Source organism: Lutjanus erythropterus, chromosome 19 (genome assembly GCF_056507025.1).
Source record: "Lutjanus erythropterus isolate fLutEry1 chromosome 19, fLutEry1.hap2, whole genome shotgun sequence".
In the NCBI taxonomy this organism is placed as follows: domain Eukaryota; kingdom Metazoa; phylum Chordata; class Actinopteri; order Lutjaniformes; family Lutjanidae; genus Lutjanus; species Lutjanus erythropterus.
In genome coordinates this window covers 31,112,294-31,139,865 of record NC_139335.1, presented here as the reverse complement: position 1 = coordinate 31,139,865, position 27,572 = coordinate 31,112,294, and the positions used below count along the sequence as shown (strand labels likewise).

Sequence of the window (27,572 nt, the reverse complement as noted above, 5' to 3'; positions counted from 1 at the left end):
CTCTCTTTACAAACAATACATGGAAATGAATAATGAATGGATGCTCTTTAACACTTTAATTTTCATCAGGGCTGCACAATTAATCACAATCACATGCAACATCCAAATCGCAGAGAAGAAGCAAATCGCAATTTCTGAGAAAAGAAAATGGAAAGAAAAATGTGTGAGAGAGCAGCATTATAGAGAGAGATGACCTGGCCTGAAATCTTGTTCTTCAGATGAAAGAAAACATGTTTGTAACCCTAACACCTAACCCTTTTTTTCATTAAAAATTGAGATGATTGTTTGTTCCTTGTAGCTAGTTGCTGAAGCAGTCCTCTGTAAAATGTCCTTTGCATAGATTACACTTTACTCCAAGTCAATAAATTGTAGCCATCAGGCCTGTAGCCACAGGATTTTGGGGAATCGGAGCAGGGTTTGAGGTGGCGAACATCTGAAGACACACTGATGAATTCATGAAATGAGGATGTGGTAGACTACAGGGTGGTGCTCCTGACTTTGCTGCAGTAGATTCATGTCATATGTGAGTTGTGTCTTTTATGACTGTACATGTGGAGACAATGCACTGTTGTTTGCATTGCATATCGTACTTTTAAGACATGTTTTATGGTGAAACCATATTCTGTATAACTGAGTTTTCATATTCATATTTAATTTAACTTAGAAAGAATATTGGTCCTCTTGTCTTATCCTGTCTACCACCTGCTCTGTCTACTGTGCTGCACTATTGAGAGTAGTTTTAATGAAGAAAATTTCAGTGTCTGAAAATTGTTTCTCTATTTCTGAGCTAAAACCGTCATTTGCAAATCCTATTCTGACTAAAATGTGATTGGTTAATTCACTTGTCACTTTGTAAACAAGCACACAGACTGCAGCCTTCTGTCCAATCAGATGAAGTCCTAACCAATGAGTGAGATAGCTCTAATCTTTCTCTGCCTAGAGACAACAACAAAAAAAATCTGATTGGATAACTATTTTACTGTTGTCAGGACAGTAACCCTTTCATTGAAGCAAAATTGATAGAAAATGAGGTTAAAAATAGAATTAGAAGAGAATTATCTAATAATCAAATTAAAATAAATCAAATATGAAATATTTAAATATAACATTAGACCTGCTGATAGGTTTGGTCTTCTCTGAAGCCCTAGAAGGCTCTTAGGGTTCCCCTGTAACAGTCACTCACTCACTCACTTTCATGTAATGTGATTTTATTGTAATATATTTTATAGTATTAGTTTAGTTTATTCACGGTGATGTACTCTGAGTGGAGAGTGCAGACATGTTTTTATCATTCTGCTGAAGTTCCTGAAAGTACTGTAAGTGTGGGAGACATGGTGTAAACCATGGCCTTGACATGACTCTGAACTCTGCAGCGCAGGCAGTCACACATTAGTTCATGTGTGAATGTGTTTTTGTAAAGGAAGCAACCTCTTACAGTGAAACCATTACTGTTTAGTTTAGTTTAGTCACTTTACAACTTATAAGACTTGAATTCACATATGAGTAACAAAAATTAAATTAATGAGTCGCTGCTTTTTCAGCATGAACAACAGAAATAAAATAAGTTTATACGACTGGAAGGTGTAGGCTTTTTACACCTACACTTCTTTCTCCACTGTCTTTTGGGGCGAGTAAACAAACTCTTGTTCTGTTTTTCACTTCTGTGGTTATGAGTGTTCCACAGAGCTGCAATAAGTGTTTGTCCACTGCTCTGAAGTCAGAACTGCTCCACCAAATGAAAATCTGCTCAAAGATTGTCAGCCAAACTTTGAAGAAACTCTGAATCAACCAAACATAATAATATTTGACGATTGTCTGACAGTAGTGTTTCTAATCCCAGCCATGTCCTGAACAGTGAACACAGATTGTTACCATCCAACCGGAGACACAGGGTGCTGCAATTCAATCAGGTTAGACTGAAAAATTCTTCTTCAAATTAAACATGGAGCTCAGTCCCTGATCAGATTTATGTTAAAGGGCCCTGAATGTCATCTTCTATCTTTATATTGTTAAATGTAGTGTGTTTGTCTCCTGTCTTAACTTTTGTGATTGTAATCTTGTTGATGTTTGTTGTTTATAATGTTGTACATTTTTTTGAACATGCAGATTCCTCTCAGTTCATTCTGATTCTCTGATGTGAAACAACTTCTGGATAAAGTCTGGAAGCATCTTATCATATACTTTGTAGATTATGTGCAGTTTTTAAGTCCACCAGTCACAGCATATTTTGTCGTGCAGGATAAAACAATGCAAACAACAGCTTCTATACATTTTTACATACATTAGTTAGCTGTGCATCACTCATTTTGAGTTGGTCAGTAACACCCCTGATGAAAATGGCTCGCTGAGTTTGTGCTTTTGTCAAATGTCACAGGAGTATGCGATTAAATCTCGAGCTTTGTCATGAAACTGATAAGAAATATCACTTGATAACTGACTAATCTGCTCTGCCACTGGGTTTGCTGGTCAAAAAACATTTTCTTTTCTGGACAAAGAATATCAATGAACTGAAACATGCAATCCTTGAGAAATACAAACACAGACCTACAATACATTTTAAAAATAGAATGTGTTTTTATTTCAGTTGTATTCAGTTCAAATGGTAGTTTAAAATGGTATGGAACAACTAGGAAAGATAAATGTAAAAAAAAAAAAAAGATATATATAAATGATATTTCTGACAATGTGTCGCGGGCCGGAGGGAGAGTGAGAAGGGGCCGGAAAAGGTCCCCGAATGAATGTATTTATAAGTGATAAGTGATCCACAGTTTAGTCCACTGAATTCTCTTGTTCTGACTGTGTAAAGAGTTTTAAAACAGACAACTCCTTATAGAGAAATAAGTGAAAAGAAGACTCTAAACTTAGTTTCTCAGTAACTTCTCTCTAAATATAAATGTAGCGGTTGGTTGCCTTCTCTGATGACTCTCATGCTGAACATACAAACCCACACACTCACAGAAACATGTGTGGTTGCACTGACATATTATCTTCCTCTTTTTGTCTGTGAATTTGTTTCTCTTGTATTTTCTGCTCTGAGGAGCTGTATTTACTGCTGTGTGCTCGATATTTAGAATCATTACATCCACCTGTGTGTAATATGCAAACAGCTTCTTGTTCTTTCAAGCATTTTTTTTTTCAGAAATTCAATGTACCCAATAAATTACTAGTACAGACTAATAAACCTGTTCAAAAGCCTTTAATTGTGTGTAAACTGTGTTAACATATGCATCAGTTATTTTGTAATGTTTGATCAAGAGCCATCTTTTCATTTCTTAAACAACCACGTGAGAAGACATATCCTGTGGTCATGGAAAAGATGTTACTCTTTTTCAGAAGAGTCAAATTATTGTCCTGCATCAAGCAAAGAAAACAAGTAAGGAGATTGATGAAACTACTAAAACTGAGTTAACAACTGTCCAACACATTATTAAAACCTGGAAGACAATCAATATGCAACACCACGCCATGGCCACACCCTTCAATGATAGCTCAATCTTTTAATAACTTTTAACATCAGTAGTTTTACCACTTTTGGCTCATGTCTGTACACAGTTGGAGATACAGAGAATATTTTGCTGCTCTGTACAAGTGGTGTGTTTAAAAAGAGTGCTAAATGTTTATTGGCCACAGCCACATATGCTAACAGTCATGCTAACAGCCACTCATGCTAACAACCCTGATAACAGCCACACATGCTAACAGCCATGCCAGCAGCAACTGATGCTAACAGCCATGCTAACAGCCACTGATGCTAACAGCCACACATGCTAACAGCCATGCTAACTGCCACTGATGCTAACAGCAATTCATACTCACCTGCACAGGTTCATATCAACCACACCCAAACATTTCACATGACACAGTTTGTTTGATGTTAATCTTGTTACTTTGCTTGTATTCTCACTCTGTTTAAATGAAGTGAACACATTTCTCACTCTGTTTAAATGGAGTGAACACATTCTCACTCTGTTTAAATGGAGTGAACACATTTCTCACACTGTTTAAATGGAGTGAACACATTCTCACTCTGTTTAAATGGAGTGAACACACTCTCACTCTGTTTAAATGGAGTGAACACATTTCTCACACTGTTTAAATGGAGTGAACACATTCTCACTCTGTTTAAATGGAGTGAACACACTCTCACTCTGTTTAAATGAAGTGAACACATTTCTCACACTGTTTAAATGGAGTGAACACATTCTCACTCTGTTTAAATGAAGTGAACACATTTCTCACACTGTTTAAATGGAGTGAACACATTCTCACTCTGTTTAAATGGAGTGAACACACTCTCACTCTGTTTAAATGGAGTGAACACATTCTCACACTGTGGAGTTAAACCAGCTCTTTTCAGTTATATTAACCATGTGTTTCTTTGTCTTTGACTTACTGTGGTTGTTGGGGGCGGTTCACTTCCTGGTTGAGCAAAAGGTGTGTCTGAGGGGTGGGGCCTCTTAAATCTGAAAGCCAGCTCATCAGACCAAACCATGTGCTGCCATGTCAGAGGGGGGGTCAGGCTTTAGTTAGTTTTTGTCTTGTATTAGTTGTAGTTGGCGTCCATCTTTTTTTCCCCTTGTGTGTTATTTGGTTTGACTTGGTCACTATATATGTTCTCTGCTGCCTCCACAACAGGTTCTTCCTTCCTCGGCCATGAAAGAGACTTTTTATTGACTCCCAGGTACACTGAAGAATTAATTAATCAATTGTATGAGGTGTTTGTAATTGTTAATTTTAGAGGTGACAAATGGAGGATAACCTCTTTTACTTTTGCTGCTTTCCTTAATGTTATTGGTTCTCTGGCCTGAACTCGTGTGCATTAAAAGCTTTTGTCCAATCTGCACAAGACAGACTTTGTTATATTCCTCCTGAGGCATCTACCAGGGGGTGGGCAACTCCTCGCCACAGGTTTTTTATTTATCCTTATCCCAAGGTCAAAGGTCAACTTCACTGTGACATTATCATGTTCAGCTCTCTATCAGTCACTGTACTCCTCTGGTAAAGGTTCTAAAAAGATTTACCTATTGAAGGATGTCACTGTGGCGTGGAGTCAAGTTTTGTTGTTGTTGTAACGTTATGCTTCATAGTCATATTTTATAAGATACTCAGCCTACAGGATAACATTTATTTAGTGTTTCAAAATGGCTCCATCACACCCCCATGGTACATTTCATCAACATGTACAAAAATCAGTAGGCACATGTACCATGTCCAGGCCTACAAAAAAGCCTCTTGGAGTTACAGCCTGAACCCAGTAGGAAGTTGGCTATTTTTAAATTTTGTGGTCAATTTTGAGGCTTTGCATGTGTTGTATTTTAACAAACTCCTACTTGAGAATTGATCATATTGACTGCAGAATCATTGTGTGCCGTCTAGATGTGATTAAAAGATCTGGTATTCTTGAGGGGCGTGGCATGGTGTCGAGGTTTGACATCTCGCCATGAAACAGGAAGTTACTGTAATTTGAGTATAAATAATCCAATCAGCCCCTTCACATGCTTGGTAAGAGTCCCTTCGTGATCACATTTCCATCCTAATCAAGAGTTTTACTCATGCGTGCACCACAGGAAGCAAGCCACGTGTGATAGTCATCTGATTTACATGAAATTTTCAGTGATGTCTAAACTTAACATACTGGAACTACAGCACAGACACTAATTTTATGTTACAAAATTAATGACCGTGCTGTGGCGCTACCTGGTGTAGACAGGAAGTGGCATCAAACTCCTTCCTGTGGTGTCCAAAACATGTGACAATTCAGAGTCTTGTTAGCTTGTTTAAATAGCCCAGTCAATGCTGCCTGTAGCTTTAATATTCTTAACATAGTTCAATCTGCAGGTTTTTTTTTTTTTTTGCTGCTGAGAAGAAAAACACTTTTGTTTTCTTTTCTTTTTGTGACACATTATCCTCTGTCTGACAGTTGACTGTTTTGGGATACTTTTGTTCTCTGTTCTGCTCACAGTGCCAGCATGTTTAAGTCTGTCTTGAGTTAGTGTTGACTAGACTGGTGGAACTGCTTAAGCCTCGAGTGGGAGTTCAAGTTAATTTAAGCCAGGCTTTTCTTTTCAACTTAAACTGATATTACATTATCAGCCCACATTATAATAAGCTGCTCACACAGACACTTATTTTCCTGAGGACAAGACGAGAAAGTGAGACCAGCAGCTCCCGTGCCCTGCAAGGGAAAATCATTTTTTTTCAATGGAGTTTTGTGGATGTGAAGACAGCAGAGACGGCGACTTCACTTCCCCCTCAGTTAAGGCTGTCTAACAGCAAAATAAAGCAGGGAAACTATTCTGAATATACACTCAAACCAGTATTTATTTCTACCAGGTTAAATCACTGTTTCCACACAGCGACTGATATGAATTTTTCTGTGATTGTTTTGTGGGATTAATTGTTTTTGTAATAAATCTCTGAGCGCAAACATGCCCATTTCAAATGTACATAAGACCCTAAATTGCATGGTCTGAAGACTTTACAGGATTTGGTTTTAGGCTTTTGTAGAGGATGAATTGTGATTTGGGGTCCAAGGCCATACTGGGTTGAGACCCCTGCCCTGAACTGTGCATGACTGCCCTGGAAACCTTCCTATTAAACATTTAGCTATGATGAAAAATTCCATCCGTACAACTTGTAATTTGTCGATATGCACTCTTAAATATTTAGATACCAGCTTCCACTTTTCTGAGAACATACCTCTTTTCTGGACATTTGTTTTCTTCTCTCTTTTATGTTTTGTTTTATAATGCACAGTCCAAATTTAGTTGTCTGGTCAAAAGCCTTGTAGAGAAGCATTTTGAAGAAGTGATACTTAAGGCCTGAGGTTTCTGTTGATTAAAAAACACAAAAGTTTTAGTTCCATTATTACATTTTCCCAGCTCTGGGAGAGAAGAAACAAGTGGCTTTAAAATTCAGTGTTTTAGAGTGTAATTTTGGACACGTTCCAACAGAATTGCACTGTAAACAAATATCTTACACATATGATACATCCCCATTAAAAATTCCAAAATAGATCGATCAAGAAAAGGCTAAAATTGTCTTGTGAGGCAGCTGGATTTATGAGATCATGACTTCAAGTTACTCGTTTGTATCTGCACCAAAAGTGGTGCAGCCAATCAGTGTCTTAGGATCGACCGCTGGCAGCTACGTGTGTGGTTTTAGGTGTGACGACAGCGATTGTCCATAGAAGTGACTCGTCTCAAACAAATAACAGCGGCTCCTGAAGAGATCAGTGTATCAGAGCTAGAGAGTATTTCTTCATTGTAAGAAGGCAGTGGAAAAGATATATTCACTCCAAACTGGCTTCTGCAAGAGCCAACTGGCTCCTCTGATAATAACCTGACACGCCAGATGTTTGCTACACAGAACCAAAGAATTCTCACTTGGTCTTGCAAAACCAGCTGCCTCGCAAGATAACTCTCCTATTATGTCATTCGCATTGCTGATTTGATTGGCTGAAGTTAGCCCATGTCTCATGAAAGACAGATGGTTCATCCAATCACTTGCCAAACGTTTCTTTTTTTTCTGTTTAAATTGCCTGCCCTTTTCCAAACAGTTTCTAAGAACAATTTCCCAGATGGCTCTGAGTAATAAACCATGTGATTTGTCAAGTTACCAAAATTATACAGGTAGAGACATACTGTCTATGGGTGACAGACTTATTGTAATATTGTAGTTAGATAATGTGATGAAAGATGTAAGCATCAGTCTTGGCTACTTTCCCGACTGCATGGGATTAGACAAAGAAGATGAGTCTCACTTTGATGTTACACACTTGGAAACTTATGAAAGAATTATCCAGACATGCATTGTTTTAAAGAACTTATTGACCCATATCTCTTACTGTGGCAAAGGTAACAAAAATCACTGTGACTTTTATAAGTTCTCTTTCCACTGAATGTTTTCCCTCCAGCCTTAAATATGCAGTAGTCCACCAGTTTCACAAGAAGCCCTGCCTTGATCCTTGATTTGGATATCTGCCAACAATACTTTTTTATCAAAATTTCAGAAAAGAAAGATTCCATCAAGATTTATGTCTTTTATGAATATTATTTTTTAAAATAGATTTTTACAGCACACATGATACATGATCTTCCTGCTGTTGGTGATTGTTCAGTGTTAACTTGATGTTATCTCTATATTTGATATTGTAAATCATGAAGGTTTGTTGGCTCACATTGTAAAATGTGATACTGCTTTAGACCGGTTTAAAATCAACCAGACTGCATCCAGAGTCCGGAGCCTTACTCCAAGTGTGTGTGAGCTTTTTTTTTTTTTTTTAAAGAGTTTTACTTTTTAACTTTGAGTGATCATTAACTTTATTAAGCCAACTATGTTGAACACTGAAGTGCACATGGTGTGAGATGTCCAGCCTCTGAATGTGAACAGAACAGCTCAATATCATGACACTGGAAACACCAAATGACTTGATTTAATGAATTTTGGTTGTTTAAAATATGAAAAATTCTAAAATTCTTTTAGCCTGTTCGGTCAGACAGTGACAGATCACAGGCTGAACTTCTGAACTTGGCATTTCATCCTCGCATGCAGCCACAGCAAACGTCAAGCTGCACGCAGCCTGCAGTTAATATTATGTTCATTATGATGTTGGTTAATGTTGAAATTATGTTCTTATGCCTCAATAACAATTATCAATACCACAAGATAAAACACTAAAGTTGTCAGTTGTGGAACACAAACTCATCAGGATAGTTTGCCTCTGTTCCTGGAACGGAAAATCTGTCAATTTTTTTTTAGAAAATATTAATATTAATCCTTGCCCCTCACCACATCACACCTTAACATTATATAGGCGAAATCTTTTGCCCCCCAACATTCAACTCAAGTTGGTGCCCATAGTATTAAAGTAAAGTCCACACTAAAAGGCATCAGCCGCAAACTTCCTCCCCCCAGATTCTCTCAGCTCTGAGGTGACAGTGCTATCCACTGAACCAAAGAGTCTCCCCCAACCTGCTGCACTACCAGCCAGAGTGCAGCCTCAGATCCTCCAGCAGGGATCTTCCCTGTTCTTAAATTCCAGCTGAAGACTAAAGGCTTTTGTAATCTGGGCTCCTAAACTCTGGAACTCCCTGTCAGTTGTGTTTCCAGACCCTTTTTGATGGGTGTGGCCCAAGTGAGACACTGACTTGTGTGGGGGTGGCATGTACATGCATCTTTTACTGTTTTCAGTACAGCAGCCCTTTCATTTCTGAAGCAAACTTGAGAAAAAATGAAGTGAAAGATTTTGATTCAGAAGAAAATAGTTTAATTATTAAATGACAGATCAAATATGTTTAAATATAACATTTGAAATGCTGATATGTTTGACTTAGAAGGCTCTAAGGGTTCCCTTCTGCTGAGTTCTCTGTAGTTTCAGTTGAAAAAAACAGCAACAAAAACAAAGAGGAAGTGTTCCAGGAAGAGCAGGCAGTGTGAAGTGTTTATGTGTATCGCCACTGTGGTTTATAGTTCAGTTGTCTGTCGTCTGTGTTGTCACTGATAAATGATACAGAGCAGCGTTGCAGACTTTTTGTCAGTCATGGAGAGCATGCAACAGAAGAAGCTTCACTGCTTGGCTTTGGGTAAGAAGGCATTACAAAATTTAATTCAGACTGCAACTTTTTGCGCGGTAAAGCAGTTTCATTGTATAGCATCAAAAGAAAACGTCTCATTTTTGAATTTCTAAATCTTTCTCTCCACTTATATCTCAGACAGAAACAACTTTTCTTCCTGCATTTTCAAATTACAGAAAGTAATCAGTCATGCCTTTTTTCTTCACACACAGTCTCTTTCCTCTTGACTTCAACTTTAACTGCTGCAGGTCAGTCCATTCTCCTGTCATGCATAAACATCCTTTTAGTTTTCGGTTTACATTCTGTGTATTATATGAAAATATTGTTTTTTATGTTCTGTCTTATTTCCCAAAAGCTCTTCCCATCAGATTAGCTGGGTCTGGGTCGACTCAGTGCTCTGGAAGAGTTGAAGTCTATTACAACAACCAGTGGGGAACAGTCTGTGATGATGAGTGGGACTTAAATGATGCTAAGGTGGTGTGCAGACAGTTGGGTTGTGGTACAGCACTGAGAACCCCCCAGTCAGCCCTGTTTGGTGAAGGAACTGGAAAAATCTGGCTTGATGATGTGGACTGTTCAGGAAGTGAAAGTTCTCTAACTGAGTGTCGGCACAGAGGATTTGGGACACATGACTGTTCACACAGTGAGGACGTTGGTGTGGTGTGTTCAGGTGAGAAAACTGTGAGAAAAATGTGTCTTTTTCTGTATAATTTCCTGTAAGCTCACCCTGCAGCCTGCTGTTAGAATTATAGAGCAGAATAACAAGTGTGAAATGTTGCTCAGTATACTGTGAATTAAACTGTAATATAGATGAAGAAGTTTATTAAATGTTTGATCGAGTGTGACAAGTTTTATATTGTGCTCTGTGTGAGTGATGAACAGTGTGGATGAATCAGAAATTTTGCCAAATCAATGCCAATATCCTGCAATGATTATATTTCTATGCTCTGAATTTAGGTGTTCCCATCAGATTAGCTGGGTCTGAATCTACTCGGTGCTCTGGAAGAGTTGAAATCCAACACAGCAGTGTCTGGGGAACAGTCTGTGATGACAGCTGGGACTTAAATGATGCTAAGGTTGTGTGCAGACAGTTGGGTTGTGGTACAGCACTGAGTGCCCCTCAGTCAGCCCTATTTGGTGAAGGAACTGGAAAAATCTGGCTTGATGAGGTGGGCTGTTCAGGAAGTGAAAGTTCTCTAACTGAGTGTCAGCACAGAAGATTTGGGACACATGACTGTTCACACAGTGAGGACGCTGGTGTGGTGTGTTCAGGTGAGAAGAATTATGAATCTCTTGTCTGATATACTGTGTGTTGTCATAATAACAATCATAACAACAGCCTTAGAGACAAAAGAACACAATTCTGAGTCTTGTATACTGGGAGGCAGCACAGTTTACAGACTTAAAGGTGTTTGTCCTCGGGGGACTGCTTTGAGGGGGCAGCTGGGCCGAGTTTTTTACTGCAGATGTATGACTTGTCACTGATAGCAGCATTAAAGAACATTTAAGAACTGAAAATGAGATCAGTATTCTCTCTGTGACTGTGTGAATACTAAACAACTGTTGCAGTAACTGTGTGTTCACTGTAATACAGCAAGCTAGCTGGGCTAGCTGGTTAGCTTATATCACTCTGTGAGGCTAATTTCCACAAGCTAAGTGGAATATCCAAATGACAGAACCAGACACAAAACTGCATTTTTTTGAAGAGGGGAAAATGTGAGAAAACGTCATTCTAATGAAGCACTGTAGTGCTGCAGAAACCTGGCCTAAAAATCTTGTTCTCCAGATGAAAGAAAACATGTTTGTTTGGAACAGATCCCAATAAATACCACAATATCATGATTTTAATAGTTTCTTCTTCAGTGAACATGAAAATTGTGATGCAAAACTGATCATTTCCACTAATCATATCGCAATTGTAAGTTCAGTCATAATAATCACAATATGGCCTTTTTTCTTTCTTTTTTTTTAATCAAATTGTGCAGCACAAAGACAGAGTTGTTGTGTTACATTAGCCTGACCTCACACTCTCAGTGACTTCTGCTGTGACAAAGGAAAATGCATAATAGACAGTGGTGGACAGTAACGAAGTACATTTACTTGAGTACTATACTTAAGTTAAGTTTTTTGAGTATCTGTACTTTACTTGAGTATTTGTTTTCTTGGAAACTTATGACTTTCACTCCATTACATTTCAAAGACAAATCTTGTACTTTTGACTGCAATTGGCTGCACGCTGTGTTCCTCACAGAAGGAAACCAATCACAGTACTCGCTCTCAACTGGGACTGATGTAAAAGCAGAAATACTTCATCCAGGCACTCTGTAACAAGAACAAGCAAACTCTCCCTCTTTCATTCAAACTAAACTCAGTAATGGTGACGACAGGAGAAAGACTAAATTAAATCTCAAGATGTTATTATAATTAGAAAAAGAGAAATAATTCCAGGTAGGCTTTTAATGTTGGATTGTTTTTATCGGGGTGAAAAATACCACATAATTCATGTAGACAACAGCTGTCCTTTTAGTTTTTGATTGTATTTCTATGCTAAAGTTTTTATAGGTGGAAGACCTTGTGTAGCAGAGTGGTTCTACAAGCATCAGTGCATCATTAGATGGTTTCAGAGATACAAGCTTCTGTAAATGCATCATGAAAACAATACAACATGTATTGATATTAGAAAATGTACTTTGTAATTTGTACTTTTGAATACTTAATTATTTTTAAAAGCATGTACTTTTGAATACTTAAGTATTTTGAAAACAAGTACTCTGGTACTTTAACTTGAGTAAAATTTTGACAACTTTCACTTGTAGTTGAGTAATATTTGACCAGGAGTATCTGTACTTTGGCTCAAGTACGGGGGTTGAGTACTTTGTCCAGCACTGATAATAGAGTAGTGCAAGTGACACAGAAGGTAGCAAACAAGCACGTACTTTCAAAATAAAATTCCAAAATAAAAACTTTTGAATGTGAACAATTCACAGTGTAAAATACCCCTATATTAGCTGTGTTTCAAATACCTCCTTTAGAACATGGCCATGGAGTACAATTTGCACACTATGTGCTCACTTGTGTAATGTGCGAATTTCAACAGTGTCTCAAATCGAGGACAGCCATCGTCCTCTGGCAATCTGGAATGCATCTTCTTCAAACTGAAGCCAGGCGGCACTTTACTGCCACCCTCAAAAACAACTACCAGTTTGTTTATTCATTTATGATCAATTTTGCCTCATTTAGCATGAATGTCCTTTTAATTTCATTTGCTTTTGTTTGCCCTTTGTGGCTTGGGAGGTTAAAAATACGATATAATCTCCATCTCCCTCCTCCTATTGGGGGAAAATGCACCAATATTTTGATTATTTGATTTGTGTTTCCAAAATGTTACAAATCTAAACAAATAAATGTGTTGTTAGCTTCAATCAAATAGCACTACAGTGGTATTTATTGCTAAAAATACATACAAGACTATAATTTGGTGTTCACTGCAGCCACTGAAGTCACCATGGCTAATTCCTCATACAGCGTTCCACACTCAACTTTTTGGCCGTTTTGCGTTCATCACCCGTGTACTCACTTCACCCGTGTACAACACACTTCATTTTGCTTGAATGTCAATGTGAACACACTTATGCACTCAAAGCAGGAAGTACAGAAGTACACTAACTGATTCACATCACTTATCTGTAATGTCTGCCCTAAAACTGCACTGACAGGATATTCATGAAGTCTGAACAGTGAAACCAAGCAGTTACCACAACTGGACCAGTGTAGGTGGTGTATTTATTTCATTCTTTAAAACATATTTCATTGTAATAATCTTCTACAAGAAGCAATTTTAAAGGAATACTCCACCAAAAATCAATAGTATATTTCAAACAAGAAGAAGAAGCAAGAACAAAATAAAACCCAAAGAAAAGGGACAGTCATGAGCATACATATTTGTTAGAATTAAATAATTTGTTTCCATTTAATACTCAACAGATTAAAGGTGCAGCACTGAAAACGGTGTCTCAGCTTGATCATTGTATTATTTTTTTCAGTGAGCCTCCCAAAGCCCAGCATCTCTATGAATCCTACTGGTGTGGTTACCTGGGGTCAGGACGTCAGCATCGCTTGTTCAGTCTTAGCTGAGCATTTAGGTGGAACATTCATCCTGCAGAAAACCTCAGGCTCATTCAGAAAGACCCAAACATCAAGTACCAACTCTGCTACCTTCAGTATCCTCAAGGTCAACTTTGACAATGAGGGGTCATACCAGTGTCAGTATCAGAAAAGGCTTTCAAGTCGAAACTTCAGCTCCCCATTAAGTGACTCTGTCGGACTCTCTGTTACTGGTAAGAGAAAAAAATATCTGATTCTTGAATGTTTCATTCACTAGTAAATCAAAAGAAGCAAACTGATAAGTCAAGATAAGTATAGCTCAGCTCAAAGGCAACACATTTAACACTAATATTGTGCTTTTTTTTTTTTTTTTTTTTTCAGTGAGCTTCCCAAAAGCCAGAATCTCTATGAATCCTGCTGGTCAGGTTGCCTGGGGTCAGAACATTGACATCACTTGTTCGATCTCAACTCAGGCTTTAGGTGGAACATTCATCCTGCAGAAAACCTCAGGTTCATTCACAAGGACCCAAACATCAAGTACCAACTCTGCTACCTTCAGTATCCTCAAAGTCAACTTTGACAATGAAGGATTGTACCAGTGTCAGTATAAGAAAAGGTTTTCACGTGGAGAATTCAGTTCACCCCAAAGTAACTCTGTCAGACTGTCTCTCACTGGTAAGAAAACTAACAAATAAATCAATAAAATAAACTGTCTAGAATTGTTATATTATACTGATGACAACATAAGAACAGATTATACAAGAAACACATTATCCAAACATTATTTTTGTGACAGTGTGTGTGATTATTGGAGTTCTTTTTTTGCAACAGCAGCTCTTCAGAAAAAATAATACATTTATTTAATTATATTTATAAATCTAGGAGGAATATTTTTTTCTTAATCCTGTTTTTTTTTTTTTTTTGTAGTGCCACTGCAGCAGCCCAGCATCTCCCTGACATCTCCTAACAGAGGGTTGGTCTGGGGTCCTGAAGGTGCAGAGGTCACCAGGGGTTACAGCTTCATCATCACCTGCTCCATTAACTCCAGCTATCCTGGAGGTGTTTTCTCTCTCATCTTCTCTGGCTCCAACATCACTGACACCAAGCCAGCAGTCAACCACTCAGCCTCCTTCAACTTCCCTGTAGCTGAGTATGAACACCAGGGAAACTACAGCTGTGTGTATGAAGTCACACTGTCCTCAAGGAAATTCACTTCTCCTGAGACAGAACAGATTATTGTTGTCATTAAATGTAAGTACCCTGAGAATTTAGCTAAATGTTTTTATAACCGTGAATAACTGAATGACACAGTTCAGTAATTGTGAAAGTATATTCATAAGTCAGGTTTGCAGTTTTTCAGGTGTGATATCTTTTTATTCATCCTTTGACCACACAAATAAGACTTGATACAAATTATAGAACAGAAAGAGAGAAAGACAAAGAAACAAGAGAGACAGTGGGCAAAACTGAAGAGAAACAGAAACTTAACTTCATTGTGGTTACTTCCTGAATTGAAAAAAAACCAACCAGACTTCTCAAAGTCATGTTTTGCTGTACAGATTTATTTAAACTCCTTTGCTTGGGTTAACTTAACGGTTCTCCACCATTTTCCAGCTCAAGTTAGGAGGTGCTGACTCCCATCCACCATGGAATAAACTGTTCCAGGAGGGAACAGTGTATGAGCAGCATCTTGACTACCTCAGCAATGTCTGCCAGATATATAGCTGAGAGAACGTGTTGGTTGAGTTCAGGAGTTCTTCAAAGAGTTCAAGAGTTGTTTTCACCACCGACAATATCCCCAGCCTGGGGCAAGCCCTCCTTTCCCCTCTTAGAACAGTTTGCCAGAACGTCCTTGTCACCGAACTAAAGTCCTTCTCCATAGCCGCACCAAAGTCCTCCCACATTTGGGTTCTTGCTTCAATGACTGCTAAAGCTGTGGTCTTTTCTGGCCTACTGGACCCGTCTGCTGCTTTAGGAGACCCCTGGGGCAACCAAACTCGAAAGGCCTCCTTCTTCAGTTTGATGGCTTCCCTCACTCCTGGTGTCCACCAGCAGGTTATTAGGTTGACCTCACATCATGCACCAATGATCTGCAATGATGAGCATCTTTACAATGGAGGCTCCACCAGGCATTCCCACTTAACCCTGACTACATGTTCGGGTTTACCAGGTCTGCCCAGGCCCCCTCCCCGATCCAACTAACCACCAGGTAGTGATTGGTTGCCCTGCTCTTCACTTCACCTGAGTGTCCAAGACATACAGCTGCAGGTCTGAGGTGCCCTAAGGTGTTTTGTGAATGAAGTACACTTGTAAACAACTTTATGCTCGAACATGGTGCTTGTTTCACCCAATCCATGGTTAGCATGTACTTTCAATGATAAAAAACACAGATAAGGCAGACAGTATTAACAGTAAAATATCACCAAATGATAGAATGCAAGGTGAGTTTTGGAGATATCATGATAAAGCCAATGAAATATCCAAGTTGATGCAAAAACATTCAAATTCACTTTACTGGATACCAACAGAAGAAAAGCAACAACTATGTGAATGACACAGTTGTGCATGAATGAATACATAGTTTTGCATCATGGAAAATGGTTGAGGTGCTGTCACTGAATCAGTGTCTTGCAGACCAAGTGGGTGCCCTGCATGTTAGTCAGAGCTGAGGATGTTGAGAGAAACTCAGTCTATTTAATGACATTATATAAAATTCTGTGCATGCTTTTGGTATTCATTTGAATGACAAGGATCATTATTTATGTACAGGAGAGGAAGAGGAAGTGAAACAGCACCTCAACGTGCATTTCACACAGGAAGTAAGCATATATGGATCTACTGATACTCATTTAACCAGTGCTGGACCTGTTCATATGAGTCAGAGTAACAGCAGATTCAAGTCTGCAGTGTAGTTCACACACTTCACTGATAAATCTGAGTTACATCACGCCTCATTATCAAGCGATCAGTTTTGTTTTGTGTCTTCATGTCTGTTAATTTGCATGATCTCTTTCTCTTGCTCTCTCTCTCCTCAGGGACTACAGAACACTTAAACATTAATAAATTAATAGAAGTAAAGGAAGCTCTAGTTACCAGATATATTTCATAATCTATCCATAATCATAACCATATCACACAACAACATCACACCCTCTCACACATGCACTGCAACTCTGCAGTTATCTAGAAACTACACAGACGAGCTGTATGTGTGAAGACAAATGTCTGCAGTTTTGGTCTGATTTAACCCTGTCAGCTCTCTAGTCATAAATCCAGATGAGCTGCATGTGTGAACAGTTCAGCTCAGTGTCTAGAGCGAGTGTGTGTGCACGTTGATATGATGCTGTGCAGCTGCTCGCCTGTGAAGCCACTGATAGTTTCATTTTCATACATACTGTTGATCAGCATCAGCCTTCATGAGTCTGATATTTTTTGATCTCATGTTTAAACGCCTTCCTTCATCATCTGTGACATGGAAACATCAGATTACATCAGAAAAACAGCATCAGGAGGCCAGGCCACGATTATGCACGCCCATAGCTGCAAGTAGTCCCTCCTAGGATGCTGATTGGCTACACCAATTTTGGTGCAGACATAAATGGATAACTTGAAGCCTGGCAAGATGTATTGTTGTAGGATCTTGTGAATCCAGCTGCCTCATGAGGTAGGGACTCCAGTAGAGAATAATGAAAAGTGCAGTGACATGAGCTGTTTTTGGCTGGTTGAAGACCAGATGTGCTGTAGAATTTACTTAATTTTTACTGTGCCAATTTGAATGGTTGTCCTGTGAGGATTTTTTTGAGTCACAGGCTACCAGGTCCAGTAAAATAACAACTGATGACCAGGCTTCAGTTCCTACTAACCTTAAAGTGGTCTTCACATGATAAGAAATTTGTCCTGGACTCACTGAGAGGCAGGGCGCAGAAAGGCAAAGCACAGTGCTACAACCACTGTGTCCTATCTGACTGCTATACAAACAGCTGAGCTACGTTTAGCTTTGGATTACGCTAACTTCATAAACTATAGTATTCACAAATCTTACAGCCCGACTTGACTGTTCACATTTTGCCATATGTTACGTTTACTAGCAAGATCATTGTCTTTTTTTAAATGTTGTGTTACAGTCTTTGAGGATCCCTGAAATACTTTTCTTTAGTTGTGTCTGGAAGGGAATCCTTGATTTGCGAAAGACTTGCAAGATTTGTGTATGTTGTTCCTTCACCATGACGTTGCACAAATATTGAAATAATCACTCTTGTGAGATCTTCTGTGGGTTGCACTTTGAAAGATCAGTGCAAGGGCAAAGCTAAAATAATTTAAATAATAATGATTTAAACTTTGACTGCAGTGGGCAACAGCATTTCTGAACAGTGCACCACCACTTAGTGGGGCACCATCACTCGCTCCATAGGAAAACAGTAGGACAGGCAGCTCAAAGTGTTTTTAACTGCTGATCATGTGTTGGGGTCTTAAGACAATGACAGTGGTGCAGATTCAATCGACTGAGCGCACGTGAAACCAGACTAGTTTGAATCAAGTAGATCATTTAGAGAGAAGAAGTAGCAGTACATTACACTTAATCAGACATGTTTAGAAGGATAAACTGATCAATGTTTTTCTCTCTTAGTGTCTTTGTTGCTGCTGGTCTCATCAGTAGCTGTTGGTCTCCTGCTGCTGCTCCTGCTGGTCTTGTTGGTGGTCTGTCTGGTCTTCAGGAGAAGACGACGAGCCAAGCAGCCTGCAGTCCTCTTCCAAACTCAATGTCTGTGCTCACCAAAACACACAGTATTCCCATTTTAAATACACACTTTCATCAAAGCGCTTGTATTCATATTTTGTGTCAATGCTTCTGTTTCCTTAGCTGCCAGAGTTGGGAACTTTTACGAACGTGACGAGGAGGAGGAGGAGGAGGAGTGGGAGGAGGAGGACTATGTGAATGTTGATGTAATGGACATCAAGAAGAACCTCAAAGAGGAAGCAGGGAGAGCAGGAGAAGATGAGAGTGATAATTATGAAGAGCCAGAGAGTGATGAAGATCATGATTATGAAGAAGCCGGCCCTGATGCAAATTTCACAACAGCCACGGAGTTCTGTTTCAGTGTAGAGGAAAACAGAGGGGAAGAGGAAGACGAAGAGGAAGAAGGAGAAGAAGATGAGACCAGTGATGATGAAGCTGACTATGAAAATGTAACCAATTCATTTGGTGAACAAAATGCAGACATTAATGCAGACAATGAGACCATTTATTCAAACTTTTAAGGTATCTGAGTGGTTAGATAGAAAATGGAAACTCGATTGACTCAAATCAACAAACTGTTAAAATCTTACAGTCATGACTCACCATTCAAATTGATGGAGGTGATAAATGCTGAAAGATGCTGCAGGAGTTGTATCCTGATCTTTGACTGCCTCAGGACAATTGGCCAGTCGCTCAGTTATCATCTTTTGAACTGCATATACCCAGATAAACTACCAAAACTCCTGAATGCATATTTGAATCACTTTGACAAACCAGAAACAAATGATGCAAATTCTTGCTCTTCCTGATTGACAGAAATTTTGGTCAAACATTGGACTGTATTTCTCTTTTGTCCAGGTGCTGAGTCCAAAAACTGTGATTTATGCCCTCCAAGGTCTTGGAGCACTAATAGCCAGACTAGTGCAGCAGCTCTGAGGATGACCAGTTGGTCGTTGGTTATTCCAGGCTGAAATATCTGGATCAGATTAGGAGAAATTTGTCTTGGACATTCGAGAGAACACAGGAGACACAGTCACACACATGTACAATCAAACTACAATTAACATACAGTATCACCCTCAGAGTATTGCACAGATGCCCTACCTAAAGTAGCTACACAAAAGCCCTACACAAACTTCTGATCAACTGTTGGATTGATTGCCATAACATTTTGCACAGACATCCCATTGTGCAGAGGATGAAGCCTCCCCTGGCTGCATGAGGTGCACAGTGTTATTTTTTAACTCTGAGTAAGAGCCAGTTTGAGCTGTTGTGACTCTAAAAAAGATAACATTTTATCTGAAAGAAATTTAGAGGCATATAATGTAATTTTCTTTCTGTCTGTTGATAAAAGTTGTGATATAACAGTTTTTGCTGGTTGTAAAACAGCACATGTAGGAGATAATATACAGTACAGTGCTTACTGTACATTATCCTGCTTATTACATGGTTACCCACCCAAAAAAATAAATAATTTGACACAAAAGATTAATTTTAAAAAAGGTTTTATTGCTCCTCTATGAACAGTACTATACAATAGCCAGTTCTTCACACAATGGTCTGTTATACATAGCACACATATAGTGTGTCCAAAGGAGGTTGTGTTTACCAGGTCCACGTTTTTGGAGAACCATCCAAGTCCAGTATGGTTCTTTTCAATGTATTTAAATTAAGACCTTGTCACTGTGATCGATCACAAACTCCTTTTTATGTTAATTTATCTTACCGGTTAATCTACATTTATCTTCTTGTATTATGAGTAGTAACAGTTAAAGGAATAAACCTTTTTTGCTGAGAATTAGATAAGAACATTGAAACTAAAGCTGCCTCCTAACAGTTGATTTAACTATTAATTGGTGCCAAGAGTCTTTGTCGACCAAGTTTTCATTTATTCATTAGTCACAGAAACCAAAATACCTCAAAATCCATTTGAGATTGCTGCTGCTGTAAGTTAGCTGAGTCAGTGCTCCTATAGGATAGAGCCTCTGAGATCAATGGAGGCTAGCTGTCAGAGAATACAGCATCTGGGGGGATTTGAAGTTTTTGTGAAGTTGTATGTTATCAATTCTCTTGTTTTAAACACAGACAGCTGTGTGAGGTTATTGAAATAAATTAACTAAATGTTGAGTCTCCTTGCTGGGTGTGCATTTAACAGGTGGCTCTCTTTATGCTCCAAAAACATATATTTAAATGATCAAATTAATATCAGAAATGTGCAATGGCTTATCCACTTTTGGCTTAAACTCACAACTACCGATGAACTAGGAAAATCTTTAGTCAGGGGGAGTCCAAATTCTTTCATTTCTGTATGCTAAATATTAAGCAACTGCTTGCTGTCGATTAGCTTAGCATAAAGCCTGGAAACACAGGAAAACTGCTAACCAAAATATGAATGAAATTGTTGTTAATTAGCGACCTTTAGAGGTGTTGCTAGGTGAATATTGTGACCTTTTGACAGAGCCAGGCTAGTCTTTGTGCTAACCTGCTGCTGGCTCCAGCTACATACTGTATTAAGCGTTCAGATGTGAGTTTGGTAATATTCTCTTCTAGCATTCAGCAAGAAAGTGAATAGGTGTATTTTCCTTTTTTTTTTTTTTTTTTCTTTTGGGATAATCACAACTTGGTTCAGGTATCCAATTATAAATGGAGTACATCTGTATTGGAAGTATTTTTTGTTAATGTGGTTTTTAAACGTATTTATTTACTTATATTTTATTGCAATAAATTTCTAAGAGAATTTATTTTAAATATTCTTGTCCATCTTTTTTTTCCCCCACACATAACTAAGATATGATAAATGAGGGGGTCTTAAGTTTGATGGTCTCACACAACCATAAATAATGACTAGACTTGACTGGGTGGTATAATAATAACCCAGTAATTTATAGCTCAGGAATCGGGAGCCATCTTGAATCTCCCTTTCTATTTCGGTCCCTGGCATCCCCTGGTTCACTGACACACTTTTTTATTTTTACAGGAGGCCTCCTGGTGACTCAAAGCTTACTATCTGTCTTTTCTTCAGTCTGATGATGTCTTAATCTACCTTCAGTCCAAATGTGGGTATCCAAACTCACCATACACACTTAATATAATCTGTTCAATCAAAAGCATAAAACCTAAATATTAGTTACACCTCTATGACACTGGCAACAAAGACAGAACTCATGTTACAATGGTAGTATTAAATGTTTGAAGATCAACACTAAAACTGTTACAACAGTCTAAATATGAGATTGATGTTGTATATCTATTTTATCTCAACATACAGTAAAAAGCAGAAGTGAGAAATACCAGAGGCATGCAGCTGGTTTCAGCCAATCACACACAAGCCAGTTCACTGTCTGAGCCAATGACGTGGCGGCAGTTTTACAGTGTCACACCTAGAAAGCCACAAATAGATTCTGACACAGGCTCCTTGTAATGCCACGCTGGCTTCACACACTCACGCACACATGCAGACAGATTCTGTGAAGTGTTAGCGCTGTGAGCTCATCCTTCGAAGAAGCCGTTATGAAGCCTCGTAACCTGAGACAAGACGGGCTTTGTTCACACTGCAGGATTAAAAGTCTGAACAGCTGCTGAAGTCAGATTCTTCATTGTTAGTTTATATCTATTTAAGCCAAAAAAAAAATAGTCATCATATTACACACAAAAAATGAAACTTACCTGTAGTGCTATTTATCCATTTATACTCCTTTTGTGTGAGTTGCAAAGTTTTGGAGATATCAGCAGTAGAGTGCCTTCAGAATACAGCAATGTCTCTCTCATGAAAAAATCATGACCAAGATAATCCACAGACCTTGGTGTGAGCAGTTTCATGCAGGAACTACTTTCTTTCTGCCGTAGAATCTAACAGGACTACCTTAAAATCTACTGGAACTACTTTATTTCTAATAGAAAGAACTAGTTCTTGTGTGAAATTACTCACAACAAAGTCTGTGAATTATCTTTAGTAACTGGGTCATTTAGTTCAATTATACTGAAGAGAAGACAGACATCTGTATGGCCAATATCTCTAAAACTCAGCAACTCAAACCCAAAGAATCTAGATGGATAAACAGGACTACAGCCCAGCGTGAAAATATGTATTTTTTGATTTTGGCGTGAACTGTCCCTGTCCTTTTTTGGTTTCAATAGGTCAATTTAAAATTAATGGTAGTGCCTTATCAAGTATAAACAAAGTAACTGTCAGTTATTTTGTCTCATTACCCAATCTGACACTCTGCTCCTATCTGACACTGTTTCCCCTATCAAGGGGTGTGCCTTAAGGTTCAATTTTTGATCCCATTTTGTTCATGATTTACATTAACAACATAATATCTACCATAAAAAATTGTAATTTTTATCTGTACGGGAATTTTACAGTTCAGTCTTGTATCATTGTAAAATCAGGCACTCTCAATTCCTCAACATTAACAAAAAGTTTGAATGAATGAATGAAAGAATGAATGAAAAGGTTCATACCACTCCCTTGTATGTTTAATATGAAACTATTAGTAGCACCTGGTTAGCTTAGCTTAGCATAAACCCTAGAAATTTAGGGAGCACCTAGAATACCTTTGTGTAAATGTAATGTCCACCAACAGCGCCCCTAAAGCTCAGTAATTAATACATCATGTTGTTTGTTAAATCCTTACAAAAACTGTGAGATCAGACAGAACAGAAGTAGATTTTGCACATAAAGTCAATGGAAAGATGTGGATGGGCACAAATTCACCTGGGGTGGCTGGAATTGCAGCAGATATGTATTGCAAGGAGATGTTTTACAAGAAAACGTGTGGCCCCCCTCCCATTCATACTCATCCTGGATCTTGTCAGGCCGATCACAACCGTTTATCTCATACGGGGCAGATTTAATATAATGACTGTGTGTGACCTAGTTGGCTATTGAGGCATTTTCGTAAACAACCAAAATAGCTGCGGCCAATGTGGAACAATTTATCTGTTGAATCTGTAGCTTTGAAGCTTTTGACATTTTTTAAATGTAATATACCAACTATGCTATGTCACATGTTTTGTTGCTGTGATTGGTTGTAGGTCTATTCAGCTGCATCCAAATGCATTTTGCTGCTGCTGATAGCGCCTCTTGGAAATAAAAAATGCATTTGCATTTATAGATTGGCCTGACAAAGGCAAGCTAAGTCAGGCTAGCAGTTTACCACTGTTTCCAGTATTTATGCTAAGCTAAGCTAACCAACTCTTGGCTGTACTGTACCTTCATATTTACTGTACAAACATGAGAGTGGTACTGATCCATCTATTATTCTTGACATGAAAGCGAATGTGAAAAGTGTACTTCCTGAAACTTAACTGCTTTCAAACCTGAATTTATTTCCACAGATTTTTTTTTTCTGGGTTAGTCTTAGCCTTGTGGAGGCTGAATTATGGTACATCAAAAGCTCAGCACATTTTATGACATTTATTTTTTATCATATGATCTTATATCTGCCTGAATTAATTTAAAAAATGCTCACATTTGCTCATATATTTATATTACAGTTTGACATTTAATTACAGTTTATTCCATTTACAGAAAATTTACATTAACTCTCTTAATTTTTCCAAATATGGGGCACCAGCTTATGCAGGGATGGCATGAAGAATGCATACATATGTGCATCTACCATTTCTCATATCTATTCTAAATTAATTACTAACATTATAGTTTCTTACAATTTCCAACATTCCTGTGTGGAAAATTTTTATTTGAAAGCTAAATAGTCTTACCAATGTGGCACCTTACAAATATAAAACATCCATAATTTATGTCCACAAAGGAAATTGTACCTCCATTGTACCTTTTTCGTCAAGCTGTGAGACTCCTAAATTTATCCTCCGCACACCATCATGAAAATTACTTCTATTTTTATGATTTATTACTTAAGTAAAGTAACCATGCAACAAATTAAAAAGTAAACTACATGCAAAATAAAAGAATGCACATTTGAAAATAGCCCACTCATCAAACAGTTGCCACATATCACCCTAAGTGCCACATAACGGGGTCGCATTTGGGGTGTCCAATCAGTTGGGGGGCAGTGCCCCCTCATACCCCCCTTTGAGAAACGCCCCTGTCTAGCAGTTCACTCAAGAAGTAAAATATAATTAAATTAACTGAGAACTGTGCAGTAAAATGATTGAAAACAAACAAATAATAACTTGAACTCAATATGATAAAAAAAAAAAACTTTTTACAGTTAAAAATTTTTATTGGGATGTGTGTTCTTTTTTTTTCTTAAGTCACTCCAATGCAATCACTCAAAACTAAATGTCAGAGTGTAGTTACTAGGCAGAAATCAAATCAGAGTCAAATCAAGGAGTCCATATGAAATGTTGGGTTGAGAGGAGTGTCTTTTCACTATCGTCGTCGGACACTCTCATACTGCTGCATGACACAATGAGCTAATGTCTTTCTGTTCACACTTTAGAAATCAGAATCTGCCGCATTTTAAGAGGTAGAAGTCACATATGGGACTGTGGTGTGAACACAGCCACATGCACACAAACCCAAACAGGATATGACCATGAGCTGTCTTTAGCCTTTTGATGAGTTGCGGGGGCATTCCTGACCTCGCTGCCACACACTAACAAACAGCTGTGAGCTCATGGGGTGTAAATAGAATGGTGGGAGGAGGGATGGGTCAGGACAGCTGGGGTATATAAGGGAGAGGAGTCTTGTGAGATCTCCCAAACTACCTGAAAGAACACAAGAACAAACTCTGGAAACTCTCTCTCTCTTCACCGGAGACTGGCAGCCAAGAAACGAGGAGGCTACAATACACAACGGTCACCTTCTAAACAAAGTCAAGTTTTTGTTGTCAAGAACTGTGTTCCGACGCTGACATGATGTCCCAGCATGCAGCCTTGACAAGCCTGTTCGGCGATGACCCTTTCTTCAGCCAGGAGAGGCTGCTGTGGCCGCTGCGTCACGAGGCCCTCTCCTCACTGCAGCAAGAGTTCTTCAACCAGAGAGCAAAGCTGGCTGACAGCCTGCTGAGGGATCTCCACGATGGGCCTCATTTGCTCAGACTTCGCCAGTTGCCCCTCATTTCCTCCACTTTGGCAAGGTACGCACAATAAATCAATTAGTGGATACACCTGACTTGCTATGTGTTGGGCTTGGTCTGCTCTGGTCCAAAGTATCTATGAGCTGAGTTAATACTTTTTCCCCTATCACTCAGTTTCTTTAAGTGAATCAAAATGCATCACGTAAATTCTTATGAGAACGTTGGCTTATTAGATATTAGATGGTTAAATGTGTCTTTGGCAGGAGCAAGTAAGAGAAGAGTACTTTTTTGTTCAGTCTGATCAGACCTTGAATCATTCTCCAGCTAGTTGCTAGCAACTGTGGATTTTACTCTTCCGCATCCCAGCATGCAAAATGCAGTTGTCTACAGGAGCCGTTTAGCTCAAACTTGTAGTAGTTTGCTTTGTAGTTGGTTCAAATTAAGGTCGGATCACATTACCACCACAAACAAATCTCTCAAGCGTTAGTTAGACTGGATCAGGACCATTTGGTCTTAAAGGTCTTGGTGTCTTTTTTCTGTTCTGCCTAGTTCTAGAGCACTGGGATTGGCTAGTACTCATTGCCTCAATGGTCCTTGGTATAACCTGGAAGCCTTTCTAATGTTGTGACAGGGTATATTTTAACCCACAACCCAATCTTTTCCTTAACTTAAACAAGTTGTTTTGGTACCTAAACCTAACAACATACTTTTCTTGCCAAAAACTAAACAAACTGCAACTGAAAACTGAAAATAATTTGTCAGCAATGTCTAAAATATGTCTAAAAGTCTATAGTTGCATCTATTGTTGCTTTATAATCTTTAACTCCTCCCAACTGCCAATGTCTACACTGGCACTCACAGCTAGCATCAGGCATCAGGTACTGGCCAATCACAGCACAGTAGGACAGAACTAGAGGGAACAGTCTGGGTATTTTGGCCCATGCACAAGTACAATTGCTGTGCTCAGGAAAATGAACCAAGGCCCAATTTCTAATTAACGCAGGTTTGAAAACGCCCCTAGACTCCAGTGGAGTCACGGAGTTGGTTTTGATCCAAATCCTGATTCTCTTCCAGGCTTTGTGATGGTGATGAGCAACAGAGAGAGACACCCAGCACAGAGCTGCACAAGGAAGCTCAGCCGGCCACAGACAACAACGGCGACCTCCTGGTGACCCTAGATGCTCGCGGTTATGCCCCCAGTGACATCACCGTCAAACTGGAGGGGCGGAAGCTGGCGGTGGTGGCCATGAAGCAGGCTGGCGCGGAAGAGAGTCAGTCCTGCTCCTCCTCCTCCTCCAGCGCCTCCTTCTGCTCCTCGGCCTCATCTCAGATGGGATTCGCCCAGAAGATCGACCTGCCCGCCCACCTGGATCTGTCCGGCCTCTCTTGCTCCCTGATGGATGACGGGCAGCTGCGTATCCACGCCCCTGTGGCCAAGCAGCCAATCGGTGAGGAGCGTCAGGTGCCCATTCGGTTCAGGACATCGCTGGAATTTCCCATCACCAAGGATAAGGCAGAGGAGAAGCACACAGACTGATGCACACACTCCACACACTTACTGAATGAAAACACATTTTTAATGCATGTTTTTATTCCCACACACATACACACACACTTCCACTAAAAGACTGTCTATACTGAGTAAAGTTTACCATTACAAAATGAAGAAAATATTTATTTTATAATTATTTGCAATTTGTATAAACTCGTGAAATAAAGTGTTTGATTTTAAGAAAATGAAACTGAGTGCCAGTGGTGTCTGCATGGTGCAGGGGATTATGAAATCAACACACAACTACCTCTGTTATGGACTGCTGTGACCACAGGATGGTGCCAGCAACCAACTTACTGCAGACGGACCTGCAGGAGAGAGAAAAGTCCTAAATGCAAGCATTACATTTAACTCCCCTCAGGTGACAAAATTAGTAACTTTAAAAGGTTCTGGTGACGTGTGGTTTCCTGGGGAGAAGTTATTTGATGGCGCGCAGGAGCAGGTGACAAACAAAAGCAGCAGTTTAATGTTTTATGAGTCCTCCCCGAGGGCGCCACAACAGGGGAGAGAAGAAATGAAGGCATTATGAGAAAAGAAGGGGGCATGTCAGGAGAGGAGAAAAGAAACAAACCTCAGACATTTTATAGAAGCTTAGT

General features: G+C 39.0%; 2 protein-coding genes across 2 annotated transcripts in view; both read left to right on the top strand.

Annotated features, from left to right (window-relative positions):
• Window positions 1-19,690, top strand: part of LOC146310119 (uncharacterized) — a 97,954-nt gene extending 78,264 nt beyond the window's left edge. Inside the window, 7 exon segments of the mRNA XM_084743350.1 lie at window positions 9,931-10,267; window positions 10,546-10,847; window positions 13,619-13,912; window positions 14,061-14,354; window positions 14,607-14,930; window positions 18,307-18,441; window positions 18,541-19,690. Of these exon segments, the coding sequence (XP_084599476.1) occupies window positions 9,931-10,267; window positions 10,546-10,847; window positions 13,619-13,912; window positions 14,061-14,354; window positions 14,607-14,930; window positions 18,307-18,441; window positions 18,541-18,938 (2,084 nt within the window). The 3' untranslated portion in view covers window positions 18,939-19,690.
• Window positions 19,691-25,093: 5,403 nt separating this feature from the next.
• hspb9 (heat shock protein, alpha-crystallin-related, 9) lies at window positions 25,094-27,166 on the top strand. The gene is made up of 2 exons (XM_084744154.1): window positions 25,094-25,484; window positions 26,499-27,166. Exons 1-2 carry the CDS (start codon window positions 25,261-25,263, stop codon window positions 26,959-26,961), a joined length of 687 nt encoding a protein of 228 aa, XP_084600280.1. The 5' UTR covers window positions 25,094-25,260; the 3' UTR covers window positions 26,962-27,166.
• The last annotated feature ends 406 nt before the right edge of the window (window positions 27,167-27,572 follow it).

Coding starts and splice junctions, on each gene's coding strand:
- hspb9 (XM_084744154.1), top strand. CDS start 25,261: ATGATGTCCCAGCATGCAGCCTTGACAAGCCTGTTCGGCGATGACCCT. Junction 25,485..26,498: donor ATTTCCTCCACTTTGGCAAG/GTACGCACAATA, acceptor ATTCTCTTCCAG/GCTTTGTGATGGTGATGAGC.